General features: G+C 39.2%; 1 protein-coding gene across 9 annotated transcripts in view; it reads left to right on the top strand.

Moving 5' to 3' along the window:
• Positions 1 to 21,553, top strand: part of kif1ab (kinesin family member 1Ab) — a 32,761-nt gene extending 11,208 nt beyond the window's left edge. For 2 of the 9 annotated variants that reach the window (XM_021324718.2, XM_021324717.2), the window contains 36 exons: positions 1,368 to 1,498; positions 1,585 to 1,664; positions 1,886 to 1,961; positions 3,564 to 3,643; positions 3,732 to 3,838; positions 3,937 to 4,020; positions 4,243 to 4,423; positions 4,555 to 4,627; positions 4,746 to 4,836; positions 4,929 to 5,077; positions 5,464 to 5,642; positions 5,749 to 5,886; positions 5,979 to 6,097; positions 6,195 to 6,280; positions 6,414 to 6,549; positions 6,784 to 6,967; positions 7,169 to 7,259; positions 7,372 to 7,490; positions 7,593 to 7,648; positions 8,235 to 8,343; positions 8,477 to 8,543; positions 8,664 to 8,748; positions 8,859 to 8,964; positions 9,198 to 9,221; positions 9,383 to 9,497; positions 11,894 to 12,027; positions 12,139 to 12,200; positions 12,298 to 12,443; positions 12,996 to 13,184; positions 13,275 to 13,346; positions 14,391 to 14,411; positions 16,606 to 16,715; positions 16,975 to 17,094; positions 17,331 to 17,523; positions 17,630 to 17,748; positions 19,199 to 21,553. In XM_021324718.2, the coding sequence (XP_021180393.2) occupies positions 1,368 to 1,498; positions 1,585 to 1,664; positions 1,886 to 1,961; positions 3,564 to 3,643; positions 3,732 to 3,838; positions 3,937 to 4,020; positions 4,243 to 4,423; positions 4,555 to 4,627; positions 4,746 to 4,836; positions 4,929 to 5,077; positions 5,464 to 5,642; positions 5,749 to 5,886; positions 5,979 to 6,097; positions 6,195 to 6,280; positions 6,414 to 6,549; positions 6,784 to 6,967; positions 7,169 to 7,259; positions 7,372 to 7,490; positions 7,593 to 7,648; positions 8,235 to 8,343; positions 8,477 to 8,543; positions 8,664 to 8,748; positions 8,859 to 8,964; positions 9,198 to 9,221; positions 9,383 to 9,497; positions 11,894 to 12,027; positions 12,139 to 12,200; positions 12,298 to 12,443; positions 12,996 to 13,184; positions 13,275 to 13,346; positions 14,391 to 14,411; positions 16,606 to 16,715; positions 16,975 to 17,094; positions 17,331 to 17,523; positions 17,630 to 17,748; positions 19,199 to 19,256 (3,890 nt within the window). In that variant the 3' untranslated portion in view covers positions 19,257 to 21,553. Of the gene's footprint in view, positions 1 to 1,298; positions 1,499 to 1,584; positions 1,665 to 1,885; positions 1,962 to 3,563; positions 3,644 to 3,731; positions 3,839 to 3,936; positions 4,021 to 4,242; positions 4,424 to 4,554; positions 4,628 to 4,745; positions 4,837 to 4,928; positions 5,078 to 5,463; positions 5,643 to 5,748; positions 5,887 to 5,978; positions 6,098 to 6,194; positions 6,281 to 6,413; positions 6,550 to 6,783; positions 6,968 to 7,168; positions 7,260 to 7,371; positions 7,491 to 7,592; positions 7,649 to 8,234; positions 8,344 to 8,476; positions 8,544 to 8,663; positions 8,749 to 8,858; positions 8,965 to 9,197; positions 9,222 to 9,382; positions 9,498 to 11,893; positions 12,028 to 12,138; positions 12,201 to 12,297; positions 12,444 to 12,995; positions 13,185 to 13,274; positions 13,347 to 14,390; positions 14,412 to 16,605; positions 16,716 to 16,974; positions 17,095 to 17,330; positions 17,524 to 17,629; positions 17,749 to 19,198 lie in introns of all 9 variants that reach the window. The other 7 variants (XM_021324715.2, XM_021324716.2, XM_012878939.3 and 4 more) reach the window with 7 other exon arrangements.
• The last annotated feature ends 237 nt before the right edge of the window (positions 21,554 to 21,790 follow it).

Here is a 21,790-nt window from a genome sequence, read left to right as displayed (position 1 = left end):
TTTTCTATTTCTACCGCACCAGAGACAAAACTTACAATCCCAAGAAACTATTTGTGACGTCAGACGACAGGGCAAATATCTAAACTTTATTTAGGGCATCTGTAAAATGACGTCTTGTTGTTGTAATGTTTGTTCTCGGAAAATTTGCAAAACGGGCTCCATTTTTTGACCCCATGATTACAGAGATTTTCATCTTTTTTTTTTTTCCTGAATAGGAGATCTCATAGCATCATGCAACATGACCCCTGACCGGCTATTTATGCACTTTATCACTAAGGCATGCAATGCTTTGGGACTTCTTGGTTAAACATTTCTGTTACTTTGAATTCAGACAGTAGCAGAGAAAAAAGACGAGCTAAAGCCTTCAAAGCTTGACCATTGAGGACCAAGTTTTTATTCTAATTTCCAGAGTGCCTATCAGGCGCACCATTTCCCCATTTCTTGCTTCCCAGACTTATGTCTTACTTTTTTTGTTAGTCTATAACATAAAATCTTCCAAAAATAAACAATTTTAACTTGACAAAGAACCTCAGAAGGTATGGCACTGTATCTATGCCAGCTCTCTTAGGATGGTCAATCATTTCTGAGGTGCTTTCCTCTGTCAGTCTAAATTCCAAAAAAAAAAAAAAAAAAAAAAAAACCCAAGTGACAAGCTAATCGCATTGTATTTTTTTGACATGTTTAATGATTAGCTCGTCAGCTGGTGACATTTCAGTGTGTCCTAGTAGGTGTTCACAGTAACAGATACTAACCAAGAGTGCTATGGCTTAAAACTGACTTTCAAAGCTTTATTGACCATGGAAGACAGAACGATTATGTCATAGATTTCTGAATCTGCCTCCTGGTCCTCAGTGTGGGGAGTTCTGAGGTCTGCACAGTCAGGAGTCATGCTTTAAAATGCTTCAATAAGCAGCTTAAAGGATTACATATTTTATCTATATATGCATTGAAAATATATGACCGTATGACTTTTGTTTATTTCTGTCACTGCTTGCCAGCTTGGTTGTGTATACTCAGTTCTCTCACGTTCAGTTTCTCTGGCACTTTGTGGATTTTTCTTTAAGTTGATCTTTTCTCGCTGTCTGGAATGGCTTTGATAAACATGACAAATTTGCTTCTTGGGTCAATCATTTGAGCTCTTCTCTCTTTTTTTTGTACTCCCTCTTATTGGCCCCTTGTTTTGTCTCTGCGTGTTCCTCTCATTCCCTCAAACATCGTGCGCTCGCTCCTACCTTCTGTCCTGTTTTTTTTTGTACGTTTTTCCGCACTTTTCCATGCACTGCTTCTCTCTCTGACAGACCTGTGCGATTACAAGAACTTTGTGAACAATCACCAGGCTGTCAATCAAAGGGGTGATCTCTCCACAGTGACCAATGCCATGACGGGAATGAGTCCCTCCCCCTCTCTCTCCGCCCTGGCCAGCCGGGCCAGCTCCATCAGCAACCTTCACGACCGCATCTTCAGCCCAGCCAGTGAGGAAGCGATCGAAAGGCTCAAGGTACAAGGATTGAAAACAAAAAGAAAGATGGAATGATTGTGAGTTTGTACTATTTTATATTAACTCTTTTTTTTTTTTACTTTCAGGAAACAGAGAAAATCATTGCAGAGCTTAATGAGACATGGGAAGAGAAGCTGCGTCGTACCGAGGCCATCCGCATGGAGAGGTTTGTCTGAAATATCTTAAACGTACACAATGATTTTATTTTGTTTCTTTCACCCCAGTTCAGTCATCCTATAATTGTTCTCCGAGTCATTCACCTCAAATTAAGCTGCCCACTGCTCCCTAAGGGATAGGTTAAATGCAGAGGACAGATTTTGTTGGAAAGTACAATTGCAATGACAAATAAAGACAAACAGTAAGACAAATTCTGTTTGCTCTGTGTAGAGAGGCTCTTCTCGCTGAGATGGGTGTTGCTATGAGAGAAGATGGAGGCACTGTTGGTGTCTTTTCCCCCAAGAAGGTAAGGAAATTGTCAAACGATCTGAAACATACTGCTAAAGCAACACTCACATTGGGAAACGTTTAAATGTGGTGAAATGGTCTAGTCAAAGTCCAGACCTCAATCCAATTGAGAATGTGTGATTAGAGTTGGAGATCGCTGTTCACAAGCGAAAACCATCCAACAATGAAGGAGCTGGAACAGTTTTGCGTCGAGGAATTGGCACAAATCCCAGAGGCAAGATGTGGACAGCTCATATAGACTTATCCAAAGTGACTTTAGACTGTAAAAGATGGCTCCATCAAGTACTGACTTTGGGGGGGCGAACATTTATGCAGGCTGAAGTTTTCTGTTATTTTGTCCTATTTGTTGTTTGCTTCACAATAATAAATAAACAAATAAACAAATCTTTAAAGATGTAGGCCTGTTCTGCAAATGACATGGTGCAAACTCTCAAACAATCTCAAACAAACTCTCAAACATTTTAACTCCAAGTTATAATGCAACAAAACGCGCATACTATGAATTATGAATACTTTTGCAAGGAGCTGTATTAGCAGCTGTGGGAAAACTGTGTTAAAAGCCTTTACGTTTTTTGTTTTATTGCAGAAGCATAATCTCCCACTGTAACGTGAAAAGAAATCCAGCTTTCATTTGAGCGTATTTATTTAGAAGGAAAAATAGCAACGTTATCAGATAATTGTTTATCATAAAAGCACAAGTGCCACTTTTATTCCTACATCTAAAGATTTCTGTAAATTAAATATGAATTTTTGTAAAAACATTGCTTTTTAAGTCGCAGTAGTAGTGACTTTAATTTGCAATCTAACGTCCTGTTTTCCTGGTGTATACATATGACATAACATTTTTTACAGCCACTCTTACAAGAGAGCATGCACTAAGCATTCAAGCAAACTCACAAGTTTCGAAATAGCTACAGAATATAGTTGGATGCTGCTAAGTGGATTACAACCAAATGACTTGAAAATGTCCATGTATTTTACATTTTCATCACAACTGTGTAAAATATACTGAGCAACATTTTAACTTGAAGCAGCAAGATTTTAAGGAAAACACTAACTTGGAGGAGATAAAGATCTCAAAAAGTTAACCGTTCAACATCAAAAGCATTGTTTTTGGGTTTTGAACTCTTTCTAAGGCCTGATGTAAGAAATTATTTAGACATTTAGATTTTTTCAAAATTAGACTTGCTTGATCTGCTGTGGTCATGTGACATTCATAAAATAAAGATCATTTTATGAATTCTGCATTTTTATGAAGAGTGTATAAAATTTCCTTAGCCACATATTTACGTGATGCACCATTTTTTCAGGAAAGTGGTTGATGTGGAAGAGATATAGGTCACATAAAACGACACATTTGGCGTAATAGGGTTAGGTACGGTGAAAGATCTGTGATGCTGTGTACATTTCTAGACCGCATGGCACTCTGTGCAGCCTCTGATAGAGCTCTTTTTTCTTTTGCTTGAAACTGAAAATGGGTCATTGTTTCATCTTTAAGCCGGATATCACCATTGAGTGTTACCTGAAGACATAACAGAAAAGGTTGAAACCATCTTACAAAACCTAATCACAAAACCTTGTGAATGTGTTTCTGTTGCAGACGCCTCATCTGGTGAATCTCAACGAGGACCCGCTGATGTCTGAGTGTCTGCTGTACTACATCAAGGATGGCATTACTAAGTAAAACGTCATGCCTTTATTCCCTTACGTTGAATTGGCTTTGTTTTCAGCAGCATTAACAACTTTTCTGACTTTACCTTTCCGTCAGGGTTGGCCGCGAAAACGCCAAGACTCGACAAGACATCGTTCTCAGTGGCCACTTCATTGAAGATGAGCACTGCACCTTCAGCAGCACCACCGGCCCGCAGGGAGAAGGTAAAGATGGCATATTCCTGTTTAGCATTGCATTAAAAAATAAGAAATATTACAGGAACTTTGTTAAAATGTATGATATAAATTGTTTTGTGGACCAGGGTGCGTCATCCTTGAGCCGTGTGAGGGGGCTGAGACTTATGTCAATGGGAAGAGAGTGGCTTCGCCCACCGTTTTGCGATCTGGTGAGACTCGGAGAAAACGCTTAAGTATTTTACTACTGTGCCTAAAAAAAAGCAAACAGAAAGAACGACTAGTCTGAAATATGATCAGATATTAAGTCATCTCTGTTGTCTTACATGAATGAAAATTGCCGGTGGGATTTAATTGAATGATTATATCCAGCGTCTGCTGTAATAAATTTGTTTTAGGCGTTTAAATTTTTAAATTATTATTTTTTATTTAAGGGAACCGCATCATCATGGGTAAGAGCCACGTGTTTCGCTTCAACGACCCGGAGCAGGCGCGTCTGGAGCGGGAGAGGACGCCGTGCGCGGAGACGCCGGTGGAGCCCGTGGACTGGGCCTTCGCTCAGAGGGAGCTCCTCGAGAAACAGGGCATCGACATGAAGCAGGAGATGGAGCAGAGGTGAGATCGAGTGAAACATCCCTCGCTACAACATTTTGCTATCTTATCACTTGTTTTGTGCAGTACATATCATTAAATCTCCTTTGCACAATTTATTTCACACGTTTTTGTCTGAAAATTAAATCCTCAAGGCTTCAGGAGCTTGAGGACCAATACCGCAAAGAAAGAGAAGAAGCCAGTAACCTGCTTGAGCAGCAAAGGCTGGTGGGTAAAAACTCTGATCGACAAAAATATGCACTTCCTCCTGCTCCCCAAAACTGCTTTGAGGGTTCATAGTCATAACAAAGTTAACTGATTAAACACATTTTATGGCTCTTTTCAGGACTATGAGAGTAAACTGGAGGCCCTTCAGAAACAAGTAGACTCTCGGTACCTGGAGTCGCCCGAGGAGGAGGAGGAGCCTGAGGAGGAAGGTGATGCTGCTTTTCTGATAAAACAGTCAGCCCAGTGTCAGGTTTTTTTTTTGGTCAAAGTTGATGCACTATTTGCCTGCGTTTATCCACAGTGCCGTGGACGAAGCATGAAACTGAGCTGGCGCTCTGGGCTTTCAGAAAGTGGCGGTTCTACCAGTTCACCTCCCTCAGGGATCTGCTCTGGGGCAACGCCATCTTCCTCAAAGAGGCAAATGCGATTAGTGTGGAGCTAAAGAAAAAGGTTAGCTTATTAGCTTTTGTACCTGTGTTATTTGTTGTTGTTTTTTTTTTTTACAACTTCTGAGTGTCTTGTTTGACCTAAATTTGACTGCACGTCGTCTCTTAATAAACATTTTAACTACTGGCATCACCAAGCACAGGGCCATTCATCCAAGGAGACCATTACTGATTATAATGTAGTTTATCAGGATTACCCACTGAGATAATTTTGCAAAGTCAGAGTAATACAAATACAGTTGCTGTAATGAATAGTGTTTAAGAGCATTTTCAGTTTACAGTATTAGCTCAAAATACAGCACGGTCAGAGTTTGAGTTCAGATGCTGATTTAGTAAAAGAGACATTGGACAGTATGTGAATTGTGATTGAATTTATTTGTATGTTCACAGGTGCAGTTCCAGTTCGTTCTGCTGACAGACACTCTTTACTCTCCGCTGCCACCTGACCTGCTGCCCCCCAGTGTGGCTCAGGAGCGGGAGAGACGACCTTTCCCTCGTACGATCGTAGCCGTCGAAGTGCAGGATCAGAAGAACGGAGCCACCCATTACTGGACTCTGGAAAAGCTCAGGTAGAAAACTCCTAGTTATCAGACTAGTTTGACAAAGAGTTCTTGGTCAGGGAGGCATTTTATACCTCTAACACGGATGTATTGTGTTTTATGGGGCCCCCTGCAGGCAGAGGCTGGACCTGATGAGAGAGATGTATGACCGAGCTGCAGAGCTGCCCAGCAGCACAGTGGAGGACTGCGACCACGCCCTAACAGGAGGAGACCCCTTCTACGACCGCTTCCCTTGGTTCCGTCTGGTTGGCAGGTTGGTCATCTTACATGAAAATATTATATCCTTTTTTTTTATAACGCAAAGGCTTGCAAAAGACAAAAACCTGTCGTCACTCCTCTCTTCAGGGCTTTTGTGTACCTTAGCAACCTGCTGTATCCGGTGCCTCTGGTGCATCGCGTGGCCATCGTCAGCGAGAAGGGAGAGGTCAAAGGCTTCCTCAGGGTGGCTGTGCAGGCCATATCAGGTACATGGAAAATGGAATCCCTGCAACATCAGAGACATTTTCTGAGATGATGGGGAAACCTAAGTGTGGCAACTTGTGTTTTTTTTTTTTTTTTTAGCTGATGAGGAGGCCCCCGATTATGGATCTGGAGTGAGGCAGTCAGGCACTGCCAAGATTTCCTTTGAAGACCACCAATTCGAAAAGGTATTTGGAGCGATTTCCAATGTTGTTCCTCAAAAGAGACTTTTACATCCAGTAAAGATCGAACGACAGCTGAAACTGAGTGGTCAAAATACCAGAGAGAGGGAAACTTTGCAGCAATATTACCTTGTTTCAGTTTCAGAGTGAGTCGTGCCCCGGTGGTTTGTCACACTCCAACACCTCCCAGGAGGAGCTGCGAATTGTGGAGGGAGAAGGACAAAACGTGGAGATAGGAATCTCCGCAGATGAAGTGAACAACAACACCTGTGCTGGTGAGCAGGCTGCACATTTAGTCTCTGAAAAAAGTCATTTCCAAATTTAGTACAAAACACTTCTCTCCAGATTTACAATGTGACAAAGTCAGATATTTCAATTGTATGCTTTAACATAGAGGACATTAAAAAAACTAATGCTCTGAAACACCACATTTTGGTGTTTCTATCTTTGTTTTCCCCAAAGTTATAGGTCTGTAAATGTTTAAAGATCTTTATCTCTGCACCTTGCAGCCAGTCAGGAGATTCCTTGCAGCCCTGTGAAGAGTTTAGGTCTGGGTCTGGACCTTCCACCGGAGCTGTCTCCAGAAAAAGCTCTGTCCCACTTGAAGGTTGGCAGCACCTTCACCTTCAGGGTCACCGTCCTTCAGGCCTCCAGCATCTCGGCAGAATACGCTGATATTTTCTGCCAGTTCAAGTGAGTTTAATGGTGGCTTTAATAAAACAGCTCTTGGAGAGGGATGTTTTTCTTTTAACGTAAAACGGTTATAAATGCTACTGACAGTTCTCAGTGGCTGTTTAAACCACTGATGACATCAAAACCGCAACACAGACTGAACATTCTTCCCTTTTTTAAATTTGTGATGTTCTAAAAATATGCTTGACTTTTCTTTTTCAGCTTTATCCACCGTCACGATGAAGCTTTTTCAACTGAGCCGCTTAAGAACACCGGCAGAGGGCCTCCACTCGGATTCTACCACGTACAAAATGTAAGCGGCCAATAATAAGTTAGGACCCATAAACAAGACTGACTAGTGCTTCTGCAAATTAGCGGCTATCTGGAGGGTCTACTTGAAGTTTACCTCATCTCTTCTCTGTTAGATCACGGTGGAAGTGACCAAGTCCTTCCTGGAGTACATTAAGACTCAGCCCATCGTCTTTGAGGTGTTCGGACACTATCAGAAACAGCCTTTCCCTCCGTTGTGCAAAGATTTGATCAGGTCTGGAAGGAATTTGACTTCACAAATCATCGTGTGATGTCTCTGAAAAAAATAAAAGTATCTTATGTGATAGATTGCTTCCCTTTTTTTTATTTCTTTCAGTCCTCTGAGACCCTCCAGGAGGCAGTTTCCACGGGTGATGCCATTATCCAAACCAGGTTTGCAGAAACTGTCTTCAGAACAGAATACAACATGAATTCATTTAGATTAACATATTTTCTAATTGTAAACTGTTGTTTGCAGAGCTTAAAATTGCCAGTCTCAAATCCTATATAGATTTTTGCAAAAACATTGAACCCCCATTTTTTTAGGAATATTTTTATGATGTATCCTTCAATTAAACAACAATTGGAACCAATTGTAAATCAATATTTTGAGTTTCTAAAATGCAAATGTTAAATTGTATCAAGTAGCAGGATACATAGCCTAGTCCATTTTTTTTCTCCCTTTCTTTAAAGCTCTTTATGCTGGGGTGGGTGGGAAGGAATTTTGTTTTTCTGTATAATTAGATTTGATGTCCTTGAATAGATTTGAGTTAGAAATCCTCCCTTTTTGATGTATGTTTTCAGTTTTCTGTTTATTTAGGCAAATTGATTGACTGCTATGATGATTTAGCAGATATGCAATGATTTAAGTGTGTGGGTTTGATACAGGTAGGAAGTGGACTTTAAGAGGGGCTGTGATGAAAGAAAAGTCATTTTTCTTGTTTCTTTTAATCTTTCATTTTGTTCCTGATCTGTTTAGTACCGGCCACCAAGCTCAGCACGCTGACTCGCTCCACTGCTGGACCTTGTCATGCCAAATATGACCTCATGGTTTTCTTTGAGATCTGTGAGCTAGAAGCTAATGGAGAGTAAGTCCTGTTTTTTTTTTTTTTTTGTTATGCTGCTTCTTGAATACGGAAAAGATATCAGATAAATACACCCTTCACTGGAAAATACAAGTGTTCGAACATAGTTTATTGATTTTGTTTTGTCTGTTTCTAGCTACATTCCAGCTGTTGTGGACCACAGAGCCGGGATGCCGTGCCATGGGACCTTCCTCTTACATCAGGTCTGACTACTTTCCTTACATTTCACCATCATGCTCCCCGCTGCAAATGTTTATAGCAAGAAGTTGACCTTCGCTACTGAGACATCTGCCTTCGCTTTCCATCATCCTTTGACTGCACAGGGCATACAGAGAAGGATCAGAGTTACCATTGCTCATGAAACAGGAAACGATATCGAGTGGAAGGAGGTGAAGGAGCTGGTTATTGGTGAGTGACCTCTCTGCTCAAGTGATTTAAGAAGGGTTTCAATAACCAGATCGTAAATGCGGAAAGGAAGTTCAAAAGCAACGATTTTTTACCACGGTCCGTCGTTACAGGTCGGATTCGAAACACACCAGAGGCTGACGAGACCATCATAGACCCAAACATCCTTTCCCTCAACATCCTCTCCTCTGGATACTTCTGGCCAAAACATGATGACAAGTATGAGTTTGGGGTGGTTTTGTAATTTCATGTTCAACTATTTTAATATTCAACAGCCCCCTTTTTTCAGCATAGATGGGGTGCTTTTTTTTTTTAACAACACAGCAGTGTGTATTGATGAAAACCTTTAGCTTTTATTGATTTTTCAAACTTGCTGAGTTTTAACTCTTGACAGCTGCAGCTAAATAGTTTTTAATTTATATCCTTTTTTCTCTTTTTTTCTTTAATGGCAGCGTTTCATTGGGAGTTGATCATAGGTATAAGGATTTTTTAAATGTTTTTTTTTTATATATAAAAAAATGCTTTTGATAACAAAATACGTTGACAGTCTTTTAAAGATTGCATTTTTGTTGACAAAAAAACAAAACAAAAACCAATACAGAACAATGAATCACATGTTTGATTTTTCTAATTGCAGAACCTTCTATCGATTTGAGGCGGCATGGGACAGCTCCATGCACAACTCTCTGCTTCTGAACAGGGTCACCCCATATGGGGAGAAGATCTACATCACTCTCTCAGCTTATCTGGAGGTACAGTAATAGGCTGAACAGTTCAGAAAATCCCGGGCTTGCTTTAGTTAACAATTTTTTGAAGCATGGACAGCTATAAATTTCTTACTATAACATCACCTTACGTAAAAATGAATAAAGAGAGCCATGCATAGTGTTCATAGATCCATATATTGATTATTACAGTTATAATAATCTTATCTATGCATTTTTTTTGTTATTTTGACTTTCATTCCTACTTTCAGCAAAAATATAAGAGAAACACTGACTAAATTTAGCCAGATATTTCAAGTAAGCATGAATTTTGTAAAGTTTACTATTTATCCCTATCCTTCCCTTTGCCGTCCTGCTTTTCATAAAGAACACAAACACAACAAGCTGATATCAGCTTAGCCTGCAGCTGCTTGACAGACAGGCTTTGTGTATGTTTCCAACTGTAGTCTTAAAATAAAGTTTCCTTAAAGGATTCATTCAGATTTTCAGATTTTTTAAGGTTCTGTTCAGTCATTAGCAACATCAATTCCCATACTTGTTGTAGAAAAATCTCAGATGACTGTGAAATCTTTGGAATAAATTCAATGGCTAACAGCTAATCAGATGTTCTCTAGGTGGGCCTGTGGATTGGCCTCCTTGGAGCAACTGTTGCCTAATGAGATGAATAATCGTCTTGCAATCTGCTTCGTTGCTTCGTTTCCAGCTTGCTCATGTTGATGTGCCTCTGGGCAAGCCATCTACCCCAGTTTGCCTACTGATCTGGTTTACTAGAAAAACATTCCATATAATTTCGGTCCATTTATCATTTGCACCGCTTGTTTGAGGTGATTTTAGCAATTAAAATCAACTCCAAAGGAAACAAATGACCAGAATAGAACAACCCCAACTTAAAAGAAGTTTTGTTTTGTGCATCAGTGTTTCTGTGTGCCATTCTGTTGGTGGAGTTTGGGACAATCGGTCAGATAAGTTGCCATTACTCAGCCAAGAATGTAGTTAACCCTTCTGATTTGTGCCAGTTGTGCTACGGCATCAGAGGTGGTATCTTCTTGTGCTTTACAGGTTTTGTAGTTGTTTGAAAATTACCCCGGGGATCCGACTGATTGATATATCTTTCTTTCTACAAAGGGTGAGGGAACTCTTTACATCCGGTAACCGTCCTACAGAAATGAGCCATTAGAATCATCCATAATGTCGGTTATTATGAGCATACAAACCCGCTCTTCATAATATCCAGAATTCTCAAATTTGACGAGCTTGTAGAATTTAAAATGGCTCAATTTATGTTCAAGGTATCAAAAAAGTTGTTACCTGAGCACATACAGAGCACGTTTTCTGAAAGAGAAGGGGGGTATAACTTAAGGGGTCACTCAATCTTCAAGATCCGCAATTTTAGAACAACAAGGAAAAGCTTCTGTATTTCAATTAAAGGTGTAAAGTTATGGAATAAGTTACATGAAGATTTAAAACAAAGCAATAGTTTTAACACAATTCAAAAGAAGGTACAAAGAGGTAATTTTCAATAGATATACACATGGGGACAGAAAGCAATAAGGTGTGTATTGAAGATAATAACTTGGTGTAAGGGTTTAGAAAGATAAACCAGCATAAAATGGGAAAATGTATAGGTAAATATTAGTAACTGTTACTTCTAACTGCCACTTTGATTTTGATTTTTTTTTTTTTATGACAGTAGGACTCTAAAGTCTCAAGTGTTTAGGGGTAGGAGTTTATAAGTTCTCACTTCTTCCTACCCCATTTTGAGCATGATATGTTAACTGAAACAAAAATCTGTATTTTCTCTTCTTTCTTATGCACTTCTTGTTACTGTGCACTATTTTATTTTTATATTTGTATCATGTTCATGTTCGAATAAATTTCATTTCGAATATCATTTCGAAAACTATCACCAATAACTTCACAGAACCTCATTGCAAATAATCTAAAGTAGCGCTTTAATAAGTGTGATGGATGGGGCTGCTTTATATTTTACATCATGACTGTACATGTTTAACCTGACTTAAAAAATGTCCTAGCAGTGGAAGTTGTCTTTTTTATTTTATTTTTTATTTTATTTTTTTACAAGTGATAGAAAATAAGTACTAGCCTCCTTTTAACCAGCAAACCAGCAATGTGCATCAACAGAAGGGGGGAAGGAACAGTGCATTCAATGTGCAGGATTCAATGCATTAATTGCTTTTGAAACTCTTCTTTTAAAATCGTTTCTTATTAATACCTGTAGCCAATCCATGCCAGGTTCTTTTAAGAGATGGCAAGCTTCTAGTTCAGTCTTTTGCTACATAATGATAGGATTTTGTTTAAAAGTGAAACCAGATCTTAGTTTTCTCAACAAGAGCACCAGTTATTTATTAGCAGCGAGCTATTCTGTTCTCACTGACGGTTTGTTAATTATGTTACACCTATAGATGGAGAACTGCACTCAGCCAACAGTTATCACCAAAGATTTCTGCGTAGTGTTTTACTCCCGTGACACGAAGCTGCCAGCCTCCCGATCCATCAGGAACTTCTTCAGCACCGGCTGCCTCAGGCCCTCAGAGAGGTAGACGTTCACAAATGAACAGTCTGGTTTGCTCCATGGCCACAGTAAACTGAATGTCTCATTTACAGAATCTGACACTCATGTCTTAAATGTTGACCTTCTCCTTCTCAGTAATCGTGTCACTGGAGTTTATGAGGTCACCCTCTGCCATGTTGCAGACAATGGAAGTCCAGGTGATTCACTAATGAATAAAGAAAATTTCCCCTGCTAATACCTATGTCTATACACTCTGACACTAAAACCCTCTGATATGTTAATATTTTCTGACAGGCATGCAGCGTCGTCGCAGGCGTGTGCTGGACACCTCGGTGGCGTACGTTCGAGGAGAGGAGAACCTGGCGGGATGGAGACCCCGCAGCGACAGCCTCATCCTGGATCACCAGTGGGAGCTGGAGAAGCTCAGCTTACTGCAGGAGGTCAGTTTACAACACTACACCATACAATACAGCAAAAAAAGAAAAAAAAAAAGAATTTTTTTTAATTTCTGTGACCTGCTTAAATCGTGAATAAATGTCCTCTTAACCTGGTTGAATAACTTTAATTTGTGGTGTCTACCTTATAACAAAATCCCTAATTGGAGTAGAAAGTGATGCAAGATTTAATAAATGTTTATTTTGAATGCTGAGTAATTGCTACATACATACAAATTGTAACAACAAAGTTTATATGGTGGTAATCTCCTCCTCAGGAGTCACTTTCATCTTTATCATCTTCAATTCATTTGATCATTTTGTAGTTGCAGAATTTTAAAATTGATTTATTATTTAATTCTTAAAATATTTTTATTTTCTAATGTTTGCAGTTGCATATGTTCATAAGAAAACTGTTCAAAGAAAAAAAAAAACACACACACAAATTGAGTTTGTATCCATTAATTAAGTCTGGAATTTGAAAGAATGCTTCTTTAATAGAGGTTTCTGACTAGTCAACTTTAATACCGTCTTAAATCCCTGGTATTTTTTTTTTAGGTGGAGAAGACAAGGCATTATCTCCTGCTGAGGGAAAAGCTGGAGGCAACTTTGCAGGCAGGGCAGGACGCTCTTTACAAGAGCAGCGACATTTGTGACTTTGCAAAGAGTCCCGTGTTCAGCACCAGCCCGAGCAGCAGCCCCACTCCTGACAGCCCCAACCAGAGGCAGAGGGAGCTGGCTGCTAAGGTGACTGCTAGTTCACTTCCTGTTTGTTTTGTTGTGGTCTTTTGGCACCCTTGTACCTAACTAATGCTGTTTTTACGGTCTTGTCACCAGTGTCTGCGCCTGCTGATGCACACATTCAACAGAGAGTACAGCCAGGTGAGCAGCAGTGCCAGTGAAAGCAAGGTGAGCCCCAGCCTAGGCCCTCTAACCTGACCCGTTATCTTTATCTTTACTAAACATTTAAGCTCTAATAACTGTCAGCGTCCAGTCACTATCAGCTGATGTATTTGCATCCATTAATCGCTATTGCATTTTCATTTCGAGATTCTGCTTTATTTTAACAATTCTAAGCTGCTATTAATATACCTAGGGCTCTTAAAGGAGCATTTTTCACTTTTATTTGGAGTCATGTGGCGTGCATTTAGCCCATCCTTTAGTGGACAGCAGTCAGAGCAGTCAAACTTTGGGGAATTGACATGACAGCAACTGTAAGATTGCTCCGCCCACACAGAAGTGTACAACACACAGCTCTAACCTCCGATAAACAAACAAAGACGTTGTAACGGCAGTGATAGTGAGGCTCACGGTGTTAAAAGAGGCATTTTTACCATAACTACTAACATTAAGGCAAAAAGACAGGGGAAAAAATGTCCAAAAAAATGGTGAATCATGTCAGTGAAGTTATTTCAAGGTTACCACGGACAAATCAATGTTACAGCCCAAGTTAACATAGCAAACTTATATCCAACTTAAGATATACAGTATAATATAACTTAAAATGCTTACTTATGGGGTGAGATAACTGTCAATATAAATGTATGCATAGGTGTCTGAACTTGTAAATGTAAGTCAATAAATGGGAATAAATTTTAAGATTTGTATTTGTTCCTGGTTATCAACTCATCTACAACCCCTGATGAGGCTGTTTTACACTTCTTACTGGTTGGTGGCGGTGATTTCACCTGAATGCTTTTCACCAACCGCCATTAAACAAGAAGAGAAAGAAGACGAAGAAAACAGCACTCATATTCTCACAGATGAAACGCCTGTTTTCACGTCATTATTGCCAGTAAGCCGGTAGAGTGTGTAATAGCTTCATCAGGGGTTGTAGCTTCCTACTCATAAATTTGTGATTTGTACTCTTAAATTTTGGATTTGTTCTTGTACTGTTGCAAAGTTGTAACTTTGTAACTTGTATTTGTAACTTCTAAATTTGTATTCTCACAGACGAAGCATCTGATGCCACACGTATGTATAAGTTTACAACCAGGAACAAATACAGATCTTACATTTATTCACATGTATTGACTTACACTAACAAATTCAGAGACCTACGCATACTATTATATTGACAGTTATCTTACCCCATACTTACTGCAGACTGCAGTAGATGTTTTCATGCTGACATAGACCTAACGCTTTGTGCAAAATCCGAGTCCTGGAAACTGATCATAGCTGACAACAAAAAACTCAATGTACGGATATCCAAAACACACGAAAACACCACAGAACTGGAGTTTAGCATTACCCTTTAATTTAAACACACAATGTTTATGAACAAAAATTTAGTTACCTTCATAACGACGAACATTTGTTAGTTCCCTGTTGTGTTCAGCTGTTCATGAGGTCAGTCGGCCGAATATCCATCTTACATTTTACTAGACTCCTTTTAGGTTTCGGGAAAGGACTAAACACCCTCTAATCATTTACAATAACGTGTCTGAATTGTAATTTCCTCACTAACAACATTTGATCATTTATACTAATCTTTTGTCGTAATGTAAACTCCTTGGATCTTGTTGGAGGGAACAAATTGCGATTGCTGATTGTTCAGTTATTGACGAGCCTCAAAGATTGATTGTCAGGCGGCGTCACGTCATTTAGAGGGTAAATCTTGGCGATTCCAGTAAAACATGTTTCACAACAGACAATGGTCATCAGCGCAGCACCAGTTAGGTTACCGGACTTCTGCTGGGACTAGTTTAATCAAGCCAGTGTGGTTTATGTAATAGAGAATTTTATTTAGTGAATAATACTGCTTGTTTTTGGAGACGCATATTACCACACCATCAGAAAACAAAAACAACCTAAACCTTACGAAATCTATCTAAAAGTCCTTACGAAATCTATATCATGCAATTTTACACCCTGACAATTGGCATGTGGTTTACTTTGTCAATATTTGCTTGATCAAACCACATCTGTGCAGCCACGTGCCTGTGGCTAATGGTCTTAGCGTTTTTTTTTCTTCTGTAATGTAGTTCCTGCTTTGGAATTTATCCAAACTGATCATTGAAATAATATTTAGAAATGACGTGACCGACTGATGGAAAAGACGAGTCTACTAGCAAACATGTGAGTTTCAGTAGTAGGCAAACATTTCCACCTGAGTGAAGCTAACAACAGTAGCTAGCTGTAAGTTGTTCCATTTATTTATTTTCCGTAATTTGTCTCAAATAAAGGTTAAGTATTTCACCATTAGAAATGCTCCTTTACAGCCGTTTGCATCCCAAAATGGAGCTCTCCTCATTTCCTAAGGTGGCAATTAATTTTAAAGATATTCTAAGAGGCAGAAATCATTCACAATCCCTCCGAGCTGCAGTTCAAACAGGCGACGTTCACCATAAGCAGAGTGCAAATGAAGCACACCCGACTCAACCCTTTAAAGCAGTTTGCCTCAATCTTTTGCTATACACAGTTTTATTTTGTGGTACCTCTGGTCCATTTAGTTTGTTATTGTAGATGCTATACACAAAATTATTTTATGTTATGAACAAAAAGGCCTATTTTTTACTGCAACATGTTTTAGTTATGTAAGAGATTAGGAACAAAACCTGTTATAAGTTAAGATAAACAAAAGTAAATGAATTCTGAGTAAATCTATAGCAAGAAAAAGAAATGGTGCCGCTTGTGGGTCACTTTTGCAGGTCCCAAACCTTTATAAATGAGGTGGTGGGTTGGAATAGTGAGATTCATTTCTTGGGATGTTAAAGATGCTTACGTAAATGTGCAGAATAGGGTTTTGCTGACCACAGTTGACTTAAATTAGAAGATTAATTCAGATTTCACAAAGCCACGTCTTCATTACTTGTTTCTAAATCATTCTCCTCTCCTTTCCACCAACTTCCTCCACAAATGTCCTTCCTCTTTAGAAACTGTGAGGTCCCAACTAACATAATAACACAACAAGTCTGCATACTAAAAATAAGGGGGCTCTTAGACATGCAGGTTTACGTCCCAGTCGTTCTTTTTGTACATTTTAAAGACTGACAAAACGCTAACTGAGATGTTCTCTGAATGCATGTCTCTGTTGTCCTTGTTTAAATGTTCGCTGATCTGTTTTGTCTCTATCTGTATGTGTCCTCCTTTTGTTGCGCCTCTTTGTTTTCTTTCTCGTGTGTGTGTGTGGCTGTGTGGTCGGGTGTGTGTGGGTGGTTTTTAGCTTTCAGAAATGTCCGTGTCACTCCTGAGGGACTCGTCCTCCCCTAGCCTGAGCACCCTTACTCCTTCCTCTACTTGCCCCTCATTGGTGGAGGGTCATTTTGACATCCGGTAAGTGAAATACGGCGCGGTAATCTTCTTCTACACTTTGGAAAGTATAGGTTCGGTTTCCGTTTTGATCTGTTTAATAATCAGATATTTTATAAACAGATTTTTTAGATGATTTATTTAAGCAGTTTTAAATAATCATTCTAGAGTAAGATAATTTGTTATAGAATGCATTTTTTCTAAGGTTAAAACGAAAGGGGAAAAAAAATCAATCTAGGGGTGTTAGTCTAGTTTATTTTAATCTGCTGCTTCTGTTGTTTAGGCTCACTGAGCCGAGCTCAGGAGCATCGACACCAGACCTGGACCCGTACAGCCCAGTGGACAGAAAGAAAACTCTTAGAGGATATACCTTTGTTCCTGACATACAGGAGATTCGTGTCAGGTGGGGAAAAAGATCAGCTGCTGATTCTGTGTCACTGAAAATTATACAAGTTGTGTTTATTAAAACGCTAAAACTGTTTTGTTGATGGTGGACGCCATGAAAACACAAACGCTGCACATTAAGATAATTAGTCACAGAATGTGCTGTGGCTCTTCACCTAATTCTTCAAGATTTCTGCAATTCTATGTTCTGCATTTTATTTTCTCATTTACGGATTGTCTTCTTTGTACATTCAGCCCCATTGTGTCGAAGAAGGGCTATCTGCATTTCCTGGAGCCCCACAGCAGTGGCTGGGTGAGGCGTTTCGTGGTCGTGCGCCGGCCCTACGTCTACCTGTACCGCAGCGAGAGGGACAGCGTGGAGAGAGCTGTCATCAACCTGTCCTCCGCTAAGGTGGAATACAGCGAAGACAAACAGACATTACTACGGGTATGTGCAAACATTCGTTCAAGTGGGAAATCGACGATTTTAGCAACAGTTTCACCGCTATATGAATAAACTTCGGTAACCTCTCTTAACATATTCTCCTTCGCAGACCCCTAACACATTCGCTGTGTGCACCGAGCATCGTGGGATACTGCTGCAGGCCGCCAACGACAAAGAGATGCATGACTGGCTGTATGCTTTTAACCCTCTGTTAGCCGGCACCATAAGGTATGTGGTGGAGAAAAGCTAAAGTGACCTTAGGACTTAAAGCATCTGCAAAGTTTTTATAAGCTTTTCAAAATGGTTTCTGTATATCATTGCAAAGATGGATATTTCTAAAAAATGCAACAACCAGAATTTCTTTTTGTTTGAATTGTAATCCTTGGCTTTTGTAAAGCTTTGGCTTGCTGATACTTTTTTTTTCTCTAGCCAGTTCCAATGTCTTTTGGAAGCATGGGAAATATTTTTGCCAGTCTTCCTGTCATGATTGGTGTTCATTTATTCATATTGGGAGTAGATATGATGTAAAAGCATGTGAAAAAGAGTAGTGGCTTTAAAACAGTGATTTGCTACACTGCAAAAAGGGAACTAAAAGTAAGTAAAGTTTTCTTGAAATGAGTGTATTTATCATTGATTTGAGCTGGCAAGTTTAAATGACCTGCAGATAGAATAAGATTTTTGCCCTTAAAGTAGGAATAACTCATCTCCATCATCTTATTTCAAGTGGGGCTTGTCTATTTATACAAAAAAATATATTAAAATAAAAATACTCATTCTATGGGCAGATAATCTTATTTACCTGCTCAAATCAAGGACAAATACATTTATTTTAAGACAATTTTACTTACTTTTAGTTTCATTATTGCTGTGTATTATACTAAAAGACAGACCAATGAATTGACATTGAAACTGTCTTTTAGCATCTTACAGTAGAGATTAGTGAGCTTAGCACTGTCAACATGGCTAGCATTATAAAAACAACAGTCTCTGGTGGGTGTATTCTTGAAAGAATTTAAGTTTATTTATTGGGGAGCGAGACACGATAGGAGAGGCTGAGAGGAGAGAAAAGATAAACGTCCGCCTTCAATGAGAAGCAGGAAGAAAAAAAAAGCCAAGGTGGTTCAGGCATCAAATCAGGCCTCCTGGGCATCTCCTTTTTGAGTGTTTCTGGGCCCTCACCACTGAGACTCCAGGTCAGACCAAGAACATGCTGGGAGTTGGTATGTCCCTCCTAACCTGAAAGCCCAAAATTAGCTTGAAAGTGAAGCCGGGTAGTGAAATTATTGTTTCCCTCCTGGAGCCATTAGCTCCATGACCTAAACTGAGAGCCAAATACATTGGATCTATGGATAGAAATAAAAAAAAACCCCTACTCAATAACTTCCCAATGCATAAGTTATACAGAAGGAAATATGCTACAGATATTCATTTCAGAATCAGAATTTATTTTCTGAAATGAATATCTGTGCATGTTTTACCTTATATAACTTTTGTTATTGGGTAGTTAATGAGTGCTTTCTGTATTCAGTACCAATTTTGTTTGCTGTAACTTCTAAGAAATCACGCAAAGGTGTCCTGGAACTCATTTGGATATTAATGATTCAACCAGTGAAAATGTACTTTAACCCGATTTGCTCACAGGATGCACATACTGTACAACTCCGCTTTCTTCCCGCAGGTCAAAGCTCTCCAGGAGAAAGTCAGTCCAGTCGCTCCCGGCCGCTCAGCGGATCTAAAAGGTGAACCAGCCTTGAGGAAAAGCCAACAATCTCAAAGCTTATCTCAGCATCCTGCTCTAATAAACACGAAACCTATATCAAATGTTTCCATAGACATGACCAGCCCTGTCCCAACAATAACTTGATTGCTCGGTCAAAAAAAAACAACAATCCTTGGTCTGTTTTTGCAGTCACCGCCTCCACCCTTGCATGGTGTGCTCCCTTCTGACCTTTAGAAGAGTTTATAAGGAAAACTAACCACGCAAAGCCCATTATTGACCTACTTCTGCTGGACGTTTGGGACTTGTTCTGATTAGTTTTAACGTACTTGTAGGAATATGTTATCTGTAAGACTACCAGTTTCCTGTAAAAAAAAAAAAAAATACATGGCCAGTTCCTCTTTTATTATTACTAAACATAGGTCCCTGTAGTAAAGCAAAGCTTAACCACCTATTGCATCAGAAAAGGCAAAGGAAAACCATCAGACTGAATTCTTCTCTATGTAGACCTGTGTACAGTGTGGGGGATGATGGCTTCATATACATCATACATATACTGTAAAATACCTCAGTTTGGATCCGCTTGATGAAACATGAAATTCTGCATCAAGGAAAAACTGCTGTTACTCACTATTTTAGCTCAAAAGTAGCATGAGAAAGGATCTGTTAGGATGAAGGGATGTTCTTCCTGTGAGTATATTTAAGTAGTTTCATGAAAACTGGATTCATTGGCTCATTCACTGTAAGGAGAGATAACCTTTGTCCTTGCCTTGCTTTTGGTATGTGTTTTTTTTTTTAAGATTCTCTTTGAGGATGCTATTGTAAGTTTTCTGCACAGTTATTTATTTGTGACAAGACCACGGAGAGTTTTGTTGCATGGCACTTTATTGTCTTTATTGAATTAATGTTTGATTTACTGTTTTATTTTAACCAAAGTACTGCTCTGTGTCATATTTAATGGGGATATGTGGCGACGGGTGGGACTATTATTTTAAAAATGTAGAAAACTTAAATGTAGAAAATCGGACGAAAAGATAAATAAAACACTGATGTTTGCATGGTGAGAATCAAGAGAGCGATTGTCATATCCCTGAACAAAAATGGGAAACAAAGATTTTCAGAGGCTGAACTGTACAAAATGTGGTTTTGCCACTTGCAAAGATTAGTAAAAATGACAGACTTTCAGAGTTAAGTTTCCCCCAAAAGTCATTGACTTTTTACTGATCCATCATATTTAGAAAGAGAAAAGGGGATTTTGCCTCAGTCAGTCCTTTTACTTGGGTAACTTCATGTGCAACAATGACTTCATGGGTGATTTCCACTTTCTATTTTACCTTCAAATAAATAAATACTTAAATAAAAGCAAAGTAAAGCATTTATTTTGTCAGGTAGTGTTACAACACAGATGGACATATTGCGGTTTAAAAACATGGACCTTTAATTGGTTTAGAGTGCGTTGCACCATATAGTGCCTCCTTTTCTTCACCCCATTTTCTCAACGTTCTCCCTCATATTCTTATATAGCACTGCTGAAGCTAATTGCAAGTGATCAAAGTAAAGCCTTTATGTGTATTAATGCTATCACTATGATTTTTTTCCACTTTGGTTATTTATGTCAGTGTTTTTAGGGGGTGCATATTATCAGAGAACCTCTGAACACTGTAAACGCTGTCAATGTTGCCTTTATTAGCACACTCATTAGCTTTTGAACCACGTTGTAGCTTAAATATCTTTAATGTAGATGGAGGCTTATGGCAGAATGCGGGGCAGTATGATGAGCTGTCTGTTGAAATTCGTAACTACAGACAGTTAATTAGCTGTCTGTAGCTAGGAATTTCAGATCCAAAGACTCTTTATTGTGGTTGTCACCTTGCTGTGTTGTACCAAGATGGTCCAAAATATTACATTGAATGTGACAGTGAAGGATAAATTGTAGTGTAGAAAGAACAACATATTTGGTAATAAATGGAAATAAAGCATCTCTCTGAATGAAGCTCTGGCCAGCCAGCCAATTAGCCATTCCAGTGTAGTTCTTCCTTTCCTTTTGTCCTGTCAGGGCCAGATTGTTGGCAAACTTGACTTTTAGTTGGAAAAACATAGACGCTGCGTGCAACAGGCCAGCCAACCTGTTAAGCAATGCTGCGTAAGGCTGTTAAAGTCTAAGTCTGCTTGGTCCTGTTTCACAATATTGTAGGTTGCCACTGTACATGCAGTCTATGTGGCATTATATTTTTTGGGACTTCTTGGTATAACCATCTTGCATGGTTTTCTGTGTGTTGGCCGCTGATTGATGAATTTGATGGACAGTTCTGTTTATTAAAATTTTAAGAACACAGGATGTTCTGTATACCCATTTTGCACTTTCGCACAATGCATCTTTATTGATTTTGTGTTATTTCTCCATTTGTAATCGAAAGCTTTGATTTGATTTCAATTCCATAATGGTCATAATGTTTAAGAAAACAATGAAACCTCTTATTGCTTCCACAGACCCCCCCCCCCCCCCCTCACCACAGTCAAATCAAGCATTTTTTCTTCCCCAAGCAGGCATCA

The sequence above is a fragment of the Fundulus heteroclitus genome, chromosome 6, assembly GCF_011125445.2.
Source record: "Fundulus heteroclitus isolate FHET01 chromosome 6, MU-UCD_Fhet_4.1, whole genome shotgun sequence".
In the NCBI taxonomy this organism is placed as follows: Eukaryota; Metazoa; Chordata; class Actinopteri; order Cyprinodontiformes; family Fundulidae; genus Fundulus; species Fundulus heteroclitus.
This window is presented reverse-complemented; position numbering and strand designations above follow the sequence as displayed.